The following is a 17485-nucleotide window of genomic DNA, read 5'->3' on the forward strand; positions in this document are numbered from 1 at the left end:
ACTCCAGGGCCGGTGCTCTATCCACTGTGCCATCTAGCTGCCCCAGCATATACTTTTAAAACAAGTTATACATAATAAGGGCTCATAGTTTCACATAACCAAAAAAAAAAAAAAGGCTGTTACTGAATCAGTCCCATCTACTATTTCTTTTTAAAAAGTATGCAAGTAAAAAAAAAAATTTTAAGTATGCAAGTCAAGATCTTGTGAAATAATATCTGTTTGAAGCAAGGTTTTTCTCTGTCATAAACCCTCCATTCACTGCAATGGATTGTGTTACCACAGAGTCAGCATAATCTATGTCAACCCCTTGAGAGCTTTCCTCCTTTTTTCATTCTCATTCAGTTAAATAAGAAATAGGACAATCTTTTATAGGCTGGGTTTACAAAATGATGAACTTTGTGCTATTATTGTAATACTCTGTTACTTCCTCTGTGACCTGAATTGCACCTTCTCATACAGCCAAAGGGAAGGTGAATTTGAGAAACATAATGAATGCTGTGCAGAATCTCAGCGGTGAGTGAGAAACTTTTATTCCTTCTCAGTGATTATAAATGTGAATTCTCTTTTCCTTTCAATTTCCTGATTCAGCATTTCTGCCTCATGACCTCCAGTTCTTTATGTACAGCCACCCTGGAGGAGACAAACCACCAGATTCTGTCACTGTAGAGAACTTCAAACCCCTTGGCCAAAAGTATGTAGATTAGCCCTCTGCTTTGCCAGAATCCATCGGCCTTGAACAATTCCATTTCTTACTGTGTGCTGTGGAGGCTTCCCTTAAAAAGTTTGTCAGGGTCCCTTGGACCAGCATCACAGGACCAGTTCATATTCCAAGCTCTCCCAATGACTCTCCATGTTTGTCCTTCAAAATGTGATTTATATTATCTTACCCTCAAAGTAGGAATGATGAATCCAGTTTTGAACTCATAGCATAATTGTATTTACATATAGGCTTTATACAATCTGTCGCTCTTGGGCATAATTCCATATTTTATTTATTTGTCTCCCCCATTATAATGTGAGCTCCTTGAGAGCAGGGACAGTGTTTCTGATTTCCTTTTTATTTCCAAGACTTAGTGCAGTGCCCGGAACATAGTAAGTACTTAAGAAATGCTTGTTGACTTGACTTGGCTTGACTTGACTTGACTTGACTTGACTTGACTTGAGTCCCTGTGATTAACTACAGTGCCTAACATATAATAAGGACTTAATGAAGGTTTGATTGATTATGTTCTTGCTGCAATTTTCTTCTTTATGAAGGAGGGAATGTTAACATTAACAATCTGGACAAAGTTCTGGGAAACCTGGGAATGAAGCTCACAGATAGAGAAATTGAGGAGCTATTGAGTAACCTTCCAGTTGATGGTAAGTGTTTCTTATGCCCCTGTGTGCTTTGGGGGAAGCTTTTCCTTCCTGTTTGAGAGTTTCTGAAAGGATCCTAATTTAGTTCATATGAAAAGATAGAAATGCCCATAGAGAAAGCCCATCATAATGTATGATGAGATATTATCTGCAACTGAACCTTCATCACAGTCTCCACCTGGGTTGCCTAGTGGCAATGCCAGTGTGACTATGATCAAGGAATCCTAACAAGCCAGATGAAATTTTCTAGCCCTGGAATTGGATTCAAGAAGACCTGAGTTCAAATACTGCTTTAGACACTTATGGTATGATCCTGGGCAGGTTACTTGTCCTCATTTAACCTCTCTTTCCTCATCTGTGGAATGCAATGATACTAATAGTGTCAGCTGCCTACGGTTGTTCTGAGAATCAAATGAGAAAATATATATGTATGTGTCCATATATATGTACGGTATTATAAACCTGAAAGTACTATGTAAATGCCAGCTATTGTTATTATTTCAAAAGATCTATGTTTTCAGTGGGTTGAGTAGACTGAGCAGACTGTAACCCAAGCATATCTAAGTATATCTTTTCATCTTTCTTTGGCCAAAAAACCCCAATAATAGTGTCATCATCTAGTGTACAACCTTCTGAAGATGATCCCTTATTTACTTAGCCTTATTGGTCTTATAAAGAATCTTTAAAAATGTATCTCACCATAGTAATGGAAGGCATGCATGTAATAATGTGCTTAAGAATTGACATGCATCCGGAAAGACTAAAGAGGGTCTCTAACTGGTCCAGAATTCATGATTACAGTAAAAAAAAAAAAAAATGGGGTCCTAAGCCTTTCTGGCCAGTTGTCAAAGGGGCATGAATTTTCAATATCTCAAGAATCCATGACCTCGTCAGTATATCCCCTCCACCAACACATTTTGCAAACCTCTCGTTTCTTAGGCTGCCTTTGAGAATCACTTGTGCCCCCCAAAACAAAAGTGAATAATATATTTAAATTACATTGACGCCTGCAAATGCACAATCTGGGTATGGGTGGAGAGATGCAAGCAGATATATTGTAGAAAGAAAACCAACAAGTCTTGTCAATTGATTGGATGTGAGGAGGAGGGGAAAGGGAAGAGTTGAGGATGACATCATCATTTAAAGCACCTGGTGGCAGCTAGGTAGCACAGTGGATGAAGCACAGGCCCCAAGAGAACCTAAGTTCAAATCTCACTTCAGACACTTACTAGCTGTGTGACCCTAGGCAAGTCACTTAACCATAATTGCCTTAAACATCCAGGGCCATCTCCAGTCATCCTGATCTATATCTTGCCACTGGACCCAGATGGCTCTGGAGGAGAGAGTGAGGTTGGTGACCTTGCACAGCCCTCCCTCACTTAAATCCAATTCAGTGCAAGTCATGACATCACCCCAAAGTCATGGTCCTCTTAAAGAACAAAGGACAGGGGCAGCTAGGTGGTGCAGTGAATAGAACGCCGGCCCTGGAGTCAGGAGTACCTGAGTTCAAATCCCACCTCAAACACTTAACACTTACTAGCTGTGTGACCCTGGGCAAGTCACTTAACCCCAATTGCCACACTAAAAAAAAAAAAAAAAAGAAGAACAAAGGACAAACAACCACACCTGGTAATGATTCCTGTAGCAGAGACCTCACAGGGTTGTTGTGAGGCTTAAGTGGGATAATTTATGTAAAATGTTTTGTACATTTTAAAGGAATGTACAATTATCCTTTATTATACATTTGACTTGAACACATAAACTTCCTCTATAATTAAATGGGATTGTTCTTTTATAGGGACCATATCTGTTTCCAGCTGAATAATTTAAATTCTATACTTTTGTACATAAATTCTAAATTCTTTTATTTTTATAATAAAATTATATATTTGTTTCCTCTTGGATAGCAAGTCTTACACTTAACCAATTAGAAGCAAAGATACATAAAATATTAACCACATATAAAATTGTGGGCAGAACATTGAGAGAAAACACTAGATCCTCTTTTCCTTATTTTATAAAAAAATGGCAGTTTCCTAGTACATGGTCATATACATCATGGCCATGCTGGGAAGGGACATGGAGAGCACCTAGTCTAGTCCCTTTATTTCACAGAGGAGGAAATGGAGGCCAAGAGTTAGGAAGGGGTCAATTCTGTCCATCTTACTCCTGAATCTGATATGCTTAAATATCTGTCTGATTATAATAAAAGTTCTGATGCCCAATAGCAAAGAGAAGGGAGGCTCCCTGAATGATTGTGAGAAGGAAGCTATGTGGTAAAGTAGACATAGGACTGGACCCAGAGTCAGGAAAATCTGAGTTCAAAGCTTCAGACACGTACCAAATGTGTAACCTAGGCAAGTCATTTAGCCTCTCTGAGCCTCAGTTTCCTCTTCTATAAAATGGAGATAACACCTGCCTCATAGGATTCTTGTGAGAAAAAAGAATGAGTTAATATTCATAAAGCACTATGCAAACCTTAAAGCTTTATCTAAATGCTGTTATTATTACTATTATTATTATGAATTATATTCCTCAACTTCCTATTATAAATTAATCTTCAGATAAAAGAGGATAAAATTCCAAGGTAATTACCTGAGCTCAGAGAAAACTGTTAAATTCCTCTGGCTCCTCTCATAATTTCAGAATGTAATGCAATACTCTTTCTGTGAGTCTTTCTATCTAACCTCTGCTTGTCTTACAGCTTATGGGAATGTCGCCCTGAATAAAGTTATAGATAAAGTGAAATCTATTAAAGGTGAGTGAAAAGTTATGATGAGAAGGCAGGTAAAAACTGACATCTCCATATTTTTCAGAAACATCTATGAGAGAAAGCACAGCATAGTGCATAGAGGTATAGCCTTAGAGTTAAGAAGACCTATATTCAAATCCTACCTCTGACACTTAATAGCTGTGTGACTGTGGCCTCACTCAGGCAGCTTTCTAAACAGTATATATTACAAAGAATTTGTTGATGTGCAAAGACAGAGTTAATCAACTTACAAGCATTTATTAGGTGCCCATTAGATCTGTGCTAGGCACTGGAAGTACAATGACAAAAATAGTAAAATAGTCCCAGCTCACAAGGAGATTGGCTACTCTGGGGAAAGACAACATGTATGCATGTAAATATATGCAGAATAAATACAATATAATTTTGGAGGGAGGGTCCTAGCTGTGAGGGAATCAGGAAAGTTCTCATAGAGATTGTGGTTCACCTTGGAAGATGAGAGGGACCCTGAAGGGGAAATAAGGAGAACATGGGGGACAGTTAGCGAGATAATACAGAGACAGGAAATGGAAGGCCATGTGTGAGGAACAGAAAGTGGACAAGGGAAAGTGATGTATAATAAGCCTAGAAAGATGGGTTGGGGCCAGGTTGTGAAGGACTTTTAAAACCATTGATAGTTGTTTATTTATTTGATACCAGAAAAAATGGGGAACCAAGGGAGTTTTTTGAATGGCACGATCCGTAGATTTGTTCTTAAAGAGAATCATTTTGGGGCAGCTAGATGGTGCAGTGGATAGAGCACCGGCCCTGGAGTCAGGAGTACCTGAGTTCAAATCCAGCCTCAGACACTTAATACTTACTAGCTGTGTGACCCTGGGCAAGTCACTTAACCCCAATTGCCTCACTAAAAAGAGAGAGAGAGAGAGAGAGAGAGAGAGAGAGAATCATTTTGACAGCTGTTTGGAAGATGGAATGGAGGGGGAAGAGACAATTGAGACAGATTGATTGGTGACCATTATAATATCTCTCCAAGGGAAAAATGGATGATGACTTGAGCTAAAGATGTGGTTGTGTGAGTGGAAAGGAAAGGGGGTAGATATGAATTCTGTTATAGAAGAGAAATGGCAAGATTTGGCAACTGATTAATTATGGGAGGTTGAAGGTAAGAGTTAGGATTCCAGAATAACAACTCTGATACTATCTATTGTGCATGAATGTATTAAATGATCATCACTCTATTTAAATCCACTTGAAAGTTTCCCAAATTCTCTCCATTACCTTTGTGGCATGACATAAATTTCCTGTAATATAATATGTATGTTCATGCTTTACTTTTCTTAATGTTGAGAAACACAATATTTTAGGTCTCCAAGTCAGTGGTGAAGTGCAGGATTGCCCCTGAATGAGTCAAAACAATTGAGATAAAGGCAAAGATAACCAGATCTTATTTATTAGCTAGACCTATGTAGCTTAAAGCATCATTGATCTTTGCCACTGTTCACCAGATAACCATTTTACATTCCTCAGTGTAGGTCTCTTCAATCTAGCCTAGTCCCCTGAACCAGAAGGAAATAATTTCTATTTCTGAATTCCCAAGTGACTTTCCCTTTGTGTGTAGGTTCATCTCAAAGGCTAATACTCCTCATCTTGTTGAATTTGGTGATGATGAGACAAAGGAATAGGTGACATCTTTTACCCTCTAGTGTCATTAATATTCTCACATTCCCATCATTCACCATTCTCATCTTTTGTAAACAGAAAATGTTGATGCTCAAAACCTGGAAAACTTTCTGAAGGACATGGGGATCACACTCACAGAAGATGAACATCGGGATCTTCTGAAACACCTGCCTATGGATGGTGAGTATTCCACATTACACAGTGACCATTAGGAGAACTTAGGCTTGCTTGTGTGAAAATATCTGATACTTTCTTTTTTAAAAAAATTTTAATGATATTTTATTTTTCCTTAATTACATCTAAAAACAATTGCTAGCCTTCCATGTTTTTTGAATTCCAAATTCTCTCCCTGCTTCCCTTCCCTCCCCTCTCCAAGACAGCAAGTAATCTGATATAGGTTATACATGTGCAGTCATGTAAAACATATTTCCATATTAGTCATTTGGTAGAAGAAGAGAGAGAGATAGATGGGGAGAGATGGGGAAGAAGAGAGGGAGAGGAGGAGAAAAGGAGGGAGAGGGAAGGAGGGGGAGAGAGAGAGAGAGAGAGAGAGAGAGAGAATGAGAATGAGAGATAATATGCTTCAGCCTATATTCAGACTCCATCACTTCTTTCTCTGGAGACAGATAGCATTTTTCATCATGAGTCTTTTAGGATTGTTTTGGATCATTATATTGCTGAAAAGAGCTAAATCATTCACACTTGTTCACTATAAAGTATTGCTGTTTACTGTGTACAGTGTTCTCCTAGTTCTGCTCCCTTCACTCTGAATCAGTTCATTTAAGTATTTCCACAATTTTCTGTAAGCATCCTGCTTGTCATTTCTTATAGCACAGTAGTATTCATTACAATCATATTCCACAACTTGTTCAGCCACTTCATTCTACAACTGATGGGTGTCCTCTCAATTTCCAATTCTTAGCCACCACAAAAAGAGCTGCTATACATATTTTTGTACTTAAAGTTCATTTCCCTTTCTTTATCTCTTTGGGATACAGACCTAGTAATGGTATTGTTGGATCAAAGGGTATGTACAGTTTTATAGCTCTTTGATCATAGATCCAAATTGGTCTCCAGAATGGTTGGATCAATTCACAATTCCATCAACTGTACATCAGTGTCAGTTTTCCCACATCCCTTCCAACATTTAGCATTTTCCTTTTCTGTCATATAGCCAATCTGGTAGGTGTGAGGAGGTACCTAAGAGTTGTTGTAATTTGCATTTTTCTAATCAGTAGTGATTTAGAGCATTTTTTCTCATATGACTATAGATAGCTTTGGTTTCTTCATCTGAAAACTGCTTGTTCATATCCTTTGACCATTAATCAATCAATGGAGGCATGACTTGTATTCTTTTTTGTTATTTTCTCTAGCTCCATAAAATAATTTTTTGATATGTTGATAGGTATGACACTGAATAAGTAGATTAACTTGGGTAGAATTGTCATTTTTATTATATAGGCTCAACCAACCCATAAGTAATTAATACTGTTCCAGTTTTTAGATCTGACTTTGTGTGAAAAGTATTTTGTAAAGGGGCAGCTAGGTTGTGTAGTGAATAAAGCAGCGGCCCTGGATTCAGGAGGACCTGAGTTCAAATCTAGCCTCAGACACTTGACACTTACTAGCTGTGTGACCCTGGGTAAGTCACTTAACCCTCATTGCCCCCCCCACACACAAAAAAAAGTGTTTCGTAATTGTGTTCATATAATTCCTGGGTTTGTACTGGCAGGTAGAGTCCCAAGTATTGTTTATTGTCTACAGTTACTTTAAATAGATTTATCTTTCTATCAATTTAACGAACTTTGTAAAAAATGTGATTATAATATTATTACACCATAAGAAACACCACAGGGGCAGCTAGATGGCGCAGTGGATAGAGCACCGGCCCTGGAGTCAGGAGGACCTGAGTTCAAATCCAGCCTCAGACACTTAACACTTACTAGCTGTGTGACCCTGGGCAAGTCACTTAACCCCAATTGCCTCACTTAAAATAAAAAAAAAAAAAAGAAACACCACATAGGATAGCTTCAGAGAAAAATGGGAAGACTTAGAACTGATGTTGAGTGAAATGAGTAGAATGAGGGAAAAAAAATCTTACAAAATGATTGTATCATAAACAAAATCAACTTTGAAGATTTAAAATTGGAACTCTGGCTTCAGAAGACTGGTAATGAATCATAATTATCATCTCTTGCCAGAAAAATTATAGACTGAAGGTCCAGAAAAGATATATATTTTCACATATGGCCAGTGTGTGGATATGTTTTTCTTGACAATGTTTTTATTTGTTATAAGCTAGGGTTCTTATTAGGGGAGGAGTGATGAAAGGAATAAAAGAATCAAAAGAATAGCAATGAATGATTTCTAAAATAAACAAGAGTTAAGAAAAAATAACAGAGAAGCACAATGCTGGAATTACCTTGTTGGATTTATCCTATGTTTTTAAAACAAGTTATACATACTAGAGAGTCACAGTTTCAGATACCAAAAAGAATCAGGCTTTTTCCAAACCAGTACTGTCTACTACTTCCTTTAAAAAAAGTACTCATGGGCAGCTAGGTGGCACAGTGGGTAGAGCACCAGCCCTGGATTCAGGAGTACCTGAGTTCAAATCCGACCTCAGACACTTAACACTTACTAGCTGTGTGACCCTGGGCAAGTCACTTAACCCCAATTGCCTCACTAAAAAAAAAAAAAAAAGTACTCACATCAAGAGCTTGTGAAATAATATATGTATGTGTGAAAAAAAAGTTTTTCTCTCCAATAAATCCTCCATTAACTATTTTTTTTGTTTTGTTTTTGTTTTTTGTTTTTTTGCGGGGCAATGGGGGTTAAATGACTTGCCCAGGGTCACACAGCTAGTAAGTGTCAAGTGTCTGAGGCCGGATTTGAACTCAGGTACTCCTGAATCCAGGGCCGGTGCTTTATCCACTGCGCCACCTAGCCACCCCTTCATCAACTATTAATGGATTATGTTACCACAAAGTCAGAAAAATCTCTGTTAATGAAAGACATTAATTCATTCCCTTTGAGAGCTCTATTTTTTCACTTCATTCTCATTCAGTGGAGCAGGAAAGGAATAGGACAGTCTTTATAGGCTAAGTTTACAAAATAATGAACTTTATGCTATTCTTTTAATTCTCTGTTACTTCCTCTGGGACCTGAATTGCACCTTCTCTTACAGCCAGAGGGAAGATAAATAAAAAAGCCCTTATGAACACCATGCAGAATCTGACTGGTGAGTGAGAAACTATTTTATTTCTTCTCAATGATTATAATGTGAATTTTCTTACTCTTCCAATTTCCTGATTCAGCATTTCTGCCTCATGACCTTCAGTTCTTTATGTACAGGAAGGCAATCCACCAGATTCTGTCACTATAGAGAACTTCAAACTCCTTGGCCAAAAGTACATAGATTAGCCCTCTACTTTGCCAGAAGCCATCGGCCTTGGTATTTTATGTGTGTGAATTGATATTTGTATTATCTCACCCTGAAATTAGAAACAATGAATCCATGCGGATAAAGCACCGGCCCTGGATTCAGGAGGACCTGAGTTCAAATCTGGCTTCAGACACTTGACGCTCACTAGCTGTGTGACCCTGGGCAAGTCACTTAACCCTCATTGCCCAGCCGAAAAAAAGAAAAGAAAAGAAAGAAAGAAAAAAAGAAAGAATGAATCAGTTAAGAAATTCATAGCATAATTGTATTTACATATAGGCTTTATACAATTTGTCACACTTGGGCTCAATTCCACATTTTTTCTAATTTGTCTTGCCCATTAAACTGTGAGCTCTTGAGGAGGAGCATAAAGTGCTTTGGATTTTCTTTTTATTCCCAGCACTTAGCACAGTGCTTGGCACATAGTAAGCACTTAAGAAATGCTTATTGACTTGACTTGGTTTTGAGTCCCTATGATTTAGTACAGTGCCTAACATATAATAAGGACTTAATGGATGCTTGATTGGTTATGTTCTTCAATTTTCTTCTTTCTGAAGGAGGGAAGTTTGATATTAACAACCTGGACAAGGTTTTGGGAAACCTGGGGATCAAGCTCACAGACAGAGAAATTGAGGAGCTATTGAGGAATCTGCCTGTTAATGGTGAGCATTTCTTATGCCCCTGTGTGCTTTGGGGGAAATGTTTTCCTTCCTGTCTGAGAATTTCTGAAAGGATCCTAATTTAGTTCATATGAAAAGATAGAAATGCCTATAGAGAAAGCCCATCATAATGTATGATGAGATATTATCTGCAACTGAACCTTCAAGAGTTCCCCAAATGCTACTGAATAGAACACAGGAATGGAAGACTCCTTACTCTTTACTACAGGCCCCACCTGAGCCGCTAAGTGGCAGTGGCAGTGGCAGTGTGACTATGATTAGGGAATCCTAACCAGCCAGATGAAATTTTCTCGGACCAGACTCAGACTTAAGATGATCTGAGTTTATGGGGTAGCTAGGTGGCACAAGGGACCCTAGGCAAGTCACTTAACCCTCATTGCCCCGCCAAAAAAAAAAAATTGATTAATTAAAAAGAAAAATTTAAGATGACCTGAGTTTAAATTGTTTTAGATACAGTATGACCCTAGATACGTCACTAGTCCTCATTTAACCTCTTTCTTCATCTGTAAAATAGGGATATTAATAGGTTGTTGTGAGAATCAAATGAAAAAATAAACATATGTATATTTATATACAGTGTTATAAACCTTAAAGTACTATGTAAATTCCATTTTTTCTTATTTTAAAAGATCCATATTTTCATTGGTCTCAGTAGACTGAGCAGATTATATAACTCATACACACCCAAGTATATGCTTTCATCTTTCTTTAGCAAAAAAAAAAAAATGTACACATTATTTAGTGGGCAACCCTCTGAAGATTATCCCCTATCTACTTAGCCTTAATGGACTTATACAGGAAACTGCTGAAGATTTGCTAGCTGACAGTTTAAAAATTTACCACACCATGGGTATACAAGCTATATACATTATACACTGCTGAAAACTAGCCTGCAGCTATAAAGACTAAAGAGGGCCTCTAACTAGGCCAAAATTCATGTTTTCAGTTAAAAAAAAAATTAGAATTTTCAATTCTAAGGCCTCCTGGCCAGTTATCAAGGTGTGTGAATCTTCAATATTTCAAGAATCTATGACCTACTAGACAAAGCAAAGAAAATTTGAAAAGAAAATATTAATATGAACATTTTTAGATATTAACCACAAAAAAGATTGTGTTCAGAACATTAAAAGAAAGAACAAGGTTCTCTTTTCCTTGTGTTATCAATAAACAATGGCAGTTTCCTAGAAAACAGGGTCATATCATGTCCATGCTAGGAAGGGGTATGGTGATTGATCATTTAGGTGAAGGAAATCCTTTCATTTCACAGAAGTGGAAGCCAAGAGAGAGATTTGCATTTTGTAAACCTTAAAGCCTTATGTAAATGCTAATTATTATTATTATTACTATTATTGTCATCAATTCTTAGATTGGGAATTTTCTTCATTGTTTGACTATACATTATAAATTAATTTTAAGGGAAATAGACAAAATTCTTAAGTAATTACCCGAGTTCAGAGAAAACTGTTAAATTCCTCTGGTTTATATCATAATCTCAGAATGTAATGTAATACTTTTTTGTGAGGCTCTGCATGCTCCAGTCTAATCTGTCTTTTCTTATAGATGATGGGATGGTTTCCCTGAATAAATTTATGGATAACGTGAAATCTATTAAAGGTGAGTTAGAAGTAATGATGAAAAAGCAGGTAAATCTCAATATTTTTCCCAGAAATCCGCAAGAGGAAGCACGGCATAGTGGATAGAGGTATAGCCTTAGAGCCAAGGAGTCCAAGCTTCATGACCTCCCTCTGAAACTTACTAACTATATAGACTGTGGGGCAAGTTACTTCCTCTCCCAGGCAGCTTTCTAAACAGTATATATTACAAAGAATTTGTTGATCTGCAAAGAACAGAGTTAATCAACTTGCAAGCATTTATTAGGTGCCCATTAGATCTGTGTTATGCGCTGAAAATACAAAGACAAAGAGAGTGAAATAATCCCAGCTCACAAGGAGCTTGGCTACTCTTGGGAAAAACAACATGTACACATATAAATAAATGCAGAATAAATACCACAAAATTTGGGAGGGAGGTCTTAGCATTGGGGGAATCAGGAAAGCCTCCTCATAAAAGGCAGAAATTGCAGTTCACCTTGAAGGAAGAGAGGGACTCTGAGGGGGAAGTAAGAAGAGGATGGGGCGGGGGGGGGGGGGGGCAACTAGTAAGATAATACAGAGAAAGGAAATGGAAGGTCATGTGTGAGGAATAGAAGGTAGCCAAGGGAATGTGATATATAATGAGACACAGGAATAGGTGGTATCTTTCACCCTCTGGTGTCATTAAATATTCTCACATTCCCATCATTCACCATTCTCATCTCTTATAAACAGAAAATATTGATGCTCAAAACCTAGAAAACTTTCTGAAGGACATGGGAATTACACTCACAGAAGATGAACAACAGGAGCTCCTGAAACGCCTGCCTATTGATGGTGAGTGTTCCAGATTATACATTGTGGCCATCAGGGGAATTTGGGCTTACTTGTGTGAAAATGCCTGATACTTTTTTTTTGGTAGGGCAATGAGGGTTCAGTGACTTTCCCAGAGTCACACAGCTAGTAAGTGTCAAGTGTCTGAGGCTGGATTTGAACTCTGGTCCTCCTGAATCCAGGGCCGGTATCTTATCCACTGTGCCAGCTAGCTGGCCCCCTGCCTGATACTTTCTAAAGAAAGATGCCTCAGACTACTCCCTAACTAGAGTTCTTCAACTCCAATGCAAGCATAAAGTCTAACCAGTGAAAGGTAATACCATTTTAACAACTAGAAAGTCTAAGGAATAATAAAGAGAAAAGGGAACAAATAAAATGAAAAGAAATTAATAGAAAAATAAAAAGAAAGAAAGTAGGTACGGGAATGTAGAAGAGAGTAAAGAAGTGATAGAAAGTAATCCAATATTGCCTCAAATGGAAAGTGAACTTATCTCCACCCAACTCAAGTGGGCTAGCATAGGAGCTAGGGATTCTGGACCAAAAGAGCTGGAGCAGTTTGATTTGTGTCAGGACAGAGGGATATATAGGGGTCTTCACCATGGCATGACACTCCACACTCCTTATAAAAGATTTCTATGGTTCCCATAGAAATATAGGAGACATTTTCTTAATTCTTTATTAGACTCTGGGAAAGCAAGCCTAAACTCTTCTGCTCTGGCCAATCTAGAAATAATCAGTAATTGGTTTCCTTTACATTTGGGGATTCACAATATTTCATAGATTCTCTAAACTTTTCCCTGGATTAGTGTTAAAAGAACACCTCAGATTCCTCCAAAGAGAAAGTGTGGTGTCATGGAAAGGAGGACTAGATCGGGAATCCAGGACTGAAGTTTAAATCTCAGCTTTGTTGTTATTCTTCTTGGGTAAGATCTGAAGAAGAAAGTGTGAGCATTTTTTAAATGGCCATTTGTGAATAAATGAAATGAAAAGCAATAGAGTACTGAAAGCACTTAAAGCAGTTAAGTGGCACAGTAGATAGTTGTGTGTGGAATCAGAAAGACCTGAATTCAAATGTGGCCTCAGACATTTGACTAGCTGTGTGACCCTGGGAAAATGATTTAATCTCTCCAAACCTCAGTTTCTCCATCTGAAAAATGGGAAGAATACTAGCACCTGACTTCCAGGGTTGTTATAAGTATAAAATGAATCAATATTTATAAAGCACTTTGGAATGATATGAAAGCTATAGTCACACAGTTAAATGGTTTGAAGTGGCAAGCAAAAAAGGAACGGTTCAGTTGTTGCAAAGGCAACAAGAAACATGATTTCATTAAAATATTTGGTCAAACCTTATTGTAGAACTGTGGGTAAGTATTCAGCATAAGGGAAAGAGAGATACCAGCCTTTTGTAGATTATATAGAAGTTTTATGCATTTGTAATAGGAACAGCTTCTTCAAGAAAAGAATTGGTAGTTGCTAGGTTTGGTGATCAGCAAAGAGCATTACAAAAAAATGAAATAAATTATATCGAACAGGTAAAAAGAGACTTATTATTTCTGTAAGAGTAATTACTGAATCATCTGTGAAAAATAAGACAACTGCCTTGCCACAAAAAAGATCAGAATATAAAAAGAATACATTATCTTCTTGTTATAATATTCTGGATATGATGCTTGATATGATTTATAAAGAATAAATATTTTTTAAAGAATAAATAAAATAATATAAAAATCAGAAACATAATAGTGAGAAAGAAACGTGGCATGCAGTTGAAAGAATTCAATCTTGAATTATTTAAACAAGAAAATAACAATGAAAATAGAAAATAGGCATCAAAAATGGCAAGGATGGCCCTTAAATGGCAAAACTTTAACGGCCCTACGTCTGTTGCCACAAGAGGAAAACCATATAATCCCAGTAAGCAGCAAATGTTTGATTTATATGCCAAGTGAAGAAACATGGCAACACTATTTTTAATTAGTCAACTTGTTTTTAAAATCTCAGAGAGAAGGATGATGGACATTGTTATAAAGCAATATTGTTTCATACTACATAGAGAAGCTATGGAAAGTTAAACCGGTTTAAAGAAAACTTTGTAAGGAATCCCCCTAAGCATGGTATTTAAGGATAAATATATAACAATAAGTTAAAGAAAATGGAAAAGATCTCTAATAATTACTATAACAAACTATCAAAAGCAATAGAGAGGGGCAGCTAGATGGCGCAGTGGATAGAGCACCGGCCCTGGAGTCAGGAGTACCTGAGTTCAAATCCGGCCTCAGACACTTAACACTTACTAGCTGTGTGACCCTGGGCAAGTCACTTAACCCCAATTGCCTCACTAAAAAAAAACAAAAACAAAAACAAAACAAAAGCAATAGAGAGAGAACACTTGTAACCAAACATCACAATCCAGGATAAGATTATAGGAAGGATAGAAAAAGCATTAAAGAGAAAAAAAAGATGAGAAAATCTGCCCAGTTGGACCATGTGTATATAGAAAGTAGTTCTGAAGGAAATACCATTGTGAGAGCACTGATGGATAAAGAGGCCGTCCCAAAAGTCGTAGTGTAATTTTCAGCCTTAATAGCTATAATCTATACTTGAACTTTTGAGCCACCTTGTATATGAAAGGTTTCTGAAAGAGAGGGACATTATGAAAAAAAACCTGGATCTTATTAATAAATTTAATCATTAATAAATAGATGACTGAGGAAAAATCAACAGTCACTTACCTCTGTGCCTCCTCTTTCACCAATATAAAACCTTTATATGAGTCATTTACACATAATTCAAGAGCATCCTTGATGAGGGTAATAGTAGGGAACAAGCAGGTGTTTGCAAGAGATATTTGACAACAGACCGCATCTCTGTCATTTTGTACCTGAGTGAGAGATGTAGAAAATAGAATATCCTAATTTGCTTACTGTTAACCGGTTATGATTCAGTAAAGCAAAAGGACACCTTAGAGTCTCTTTTCCAACAAGGTATTTCCTGTCCATAAGTAAAAATCAGTCTAGATTCTTTGAAAGATATCAAACCACTAACCTTGTTTAATGTACCTCTAATCACGTACATTAGGTGAGGCATGAGAGCGAGCTATGTATGGTGACAAAGGGTACTTCCCACTGTGCTGGAGGTGCAGTGGGAGAGTCCACCCTGGAGATACTTTTGTGGTGGGTGGTTCAGTCCTCCAGATAGTCAGTTAGACAGTTGGCGATGACATTTTGTTGGATGCAGCAAAGTCTGAAACATTACATAGCCTCTGGGAAGCGCTCTGTAAGCATTCAACAGTTTGAGTAAACCATCCACCCAGGGAAGGCCAAGTAGATGAAGAATGTCCATTACACATATGCCTTTATATTATAATTTATAGAGCTTGTCCCCATGCCTATATCTGAAAGAAGGAATAAAGATGGATCAATTATTCCCAGAGTTTAAGAGGAGAGCAGGCTATATTACCTTTGGGAAATTTAAAGCTCCATTAATTATACCAACTTTCCTGTGGAAACAAAGGCCCATTTTTTAAAACTTTTTTTGGGGGGGGGGGCAGACAGTGCCCAGGGTCACACAGCTAGTAAGTGCCAAATATCTGAGGCAGGACTTGAACTCAGGTCCTCCTGAATCCAGGTCTGGTGCTTTATCCACTTCCCCACCTAAATGCCCCACAAAGGCCCATTTTTAATACCAACATTCTGCCAATGTTATTTCTAGTGTGACAAGGAATAAAACATTCTCTAAAGAATTAAAAATTAATATCACAGGGGCAGCTAGGTGGTGCACTGACCCTGGATTCAGGAGTTCCTGAGTTCAAATGTGGCCTCAGACACATGACACTAGCTGTGTGACCTTGGACAAGTCACTTAACCCTCATTGCCCCACCAAAAAAAAAAAAAAGAATATCATACACAGGACAACAGAGAAGTGCATGATGGGTGTTATCAATGAATAATAAATAACCAGTAAGAAACTTTGAAAAACAAGTCTTAAATAGGGTTATTACAGAACAAGAGTGAGGAGTTAGTAAGTAGATAAATAAAGGGCTCCACTGTTACCCTGGTAATGTCAGCATAGAGAAAAGAAACTTGCACACAGCAAGTTGGGTGGTAGCCCTATGGCAAAATTCTAGGAGGATATGGACAAAAGTCACACAAGACAAGCAGGCATAGATGGTTTGTTTAGAGCTAGAAGGAATCTTAGCGGTTGTCAGGTCCAACTTTCTCATGTTATAGATAATGAAACTGAGACCAAGAGAGGGTAAGTGATTTGCCTAGGATCACACAGCTAGTAATCATAGAAAGCATAATTTAAACCCAAATCTCAGACTCCAAGTTGGCATTCTGTTATCTGCAGCTTTTCAGGAAGCTCCCAAACAAATCCATTTGAATATGTCTGAGTATCTTATCATACAGGGAAACTCACTAGGGAAGCTTTTCTATTTAAATGGGTATGTACTCTATTTGGCAGGGCTGTCCTTGGATGAGAAATGAATGTCCTTTCCCAATAAGATTGGGGTAAGGCAAGGATATCCATTGTCACCGCTATGATTTGATGTATTTCCACCTTTTGCAATAAAAAATATAAATTGAAGAAAGAAGTATAGGCAGAAGGGAAACAAAATTATTAGTTTTTTTACAGATGATATGACTATTTAGAGGACCCTAGAGATTCAACTAAAACGTAATTGAACCGACTTCAGCAAAGTAGAAAAATATAAAATAAAACCACACAAATTTCCAAATTTTCTTTATCTTACTAAGAAAACAAAGCAGGAAGAGATTTAAAAAAAAAAAAAGATATTTCATTAAAAATAAATAGAGAGGGGCAGCTAGGTGGCGCAGTGGTTAAGGCACCGGCCCTGGATTCAGGAGTACCTGAGTTCAAATCCGGCCTCAGACACTTAACACTTACTAGCTGTGTGACCCTGGGCAAGTCACTTAACCCCAATTGCCTCACTAAAAAAAAAAAAATAGAGAGACTCGTCCCGGACTCGGTGGAACGAGCAGCGGCGCGGCCGAAAAGCCCCGACCCCCGGCGCCCTTGGAGGAATAATATAAAATACAGGAAACATGTCTCGAGGACCACTATATTTTCACCGGAAGGTCGCTTGTACCAGGTGGAATATGCTATGGAAGCTATTGGACATGCAGGCACTTGTTTGGGCATT

The 17485-nt window shown here is 37.7% G+C and overlaps 1 protein-coding gene across 1 annotated transcript in view; it reads left to right on the forward strand.

The window, feature by feature from the left end:
- The first annotated feature begins 12204 nt into the window (after positions 1-12204).
- EFCAB13 (EF-hand calcium binding domain 13) overlaps positions 12205-17485 on the forward strand; it is a 50428-nt gene continuing 45147 nt past the window's right edge. Inside the window, exon 1 of the mRNA XM_044003284.1 lies at positions 12205-12321. Coding sequence (XP_043859219.1) covers positions 12261-12321 — 61 coding nt within the window. The 5' untranslated portion in view covers positions 12205-12260. The remainder of the gene's footprint in view (positions 12322-17485) is intronic.

Source organism: Dromiciops gliroides, chromosome 4 (genome assembly GCF_019393635.1).
Source record: "Dromiciops gliroides isolate mDroGli1 chromosome 4, mDroGli1.pri, whole genome shotgun sequence".
Classification (NCBI taxonomy): domain Eukaryota; kingdom Metazoa; phylum Chordata; class Mammalia; order Microbiotheria; family Microbiotheriidae; genus Dromiciops; species Dromiciops gliroides.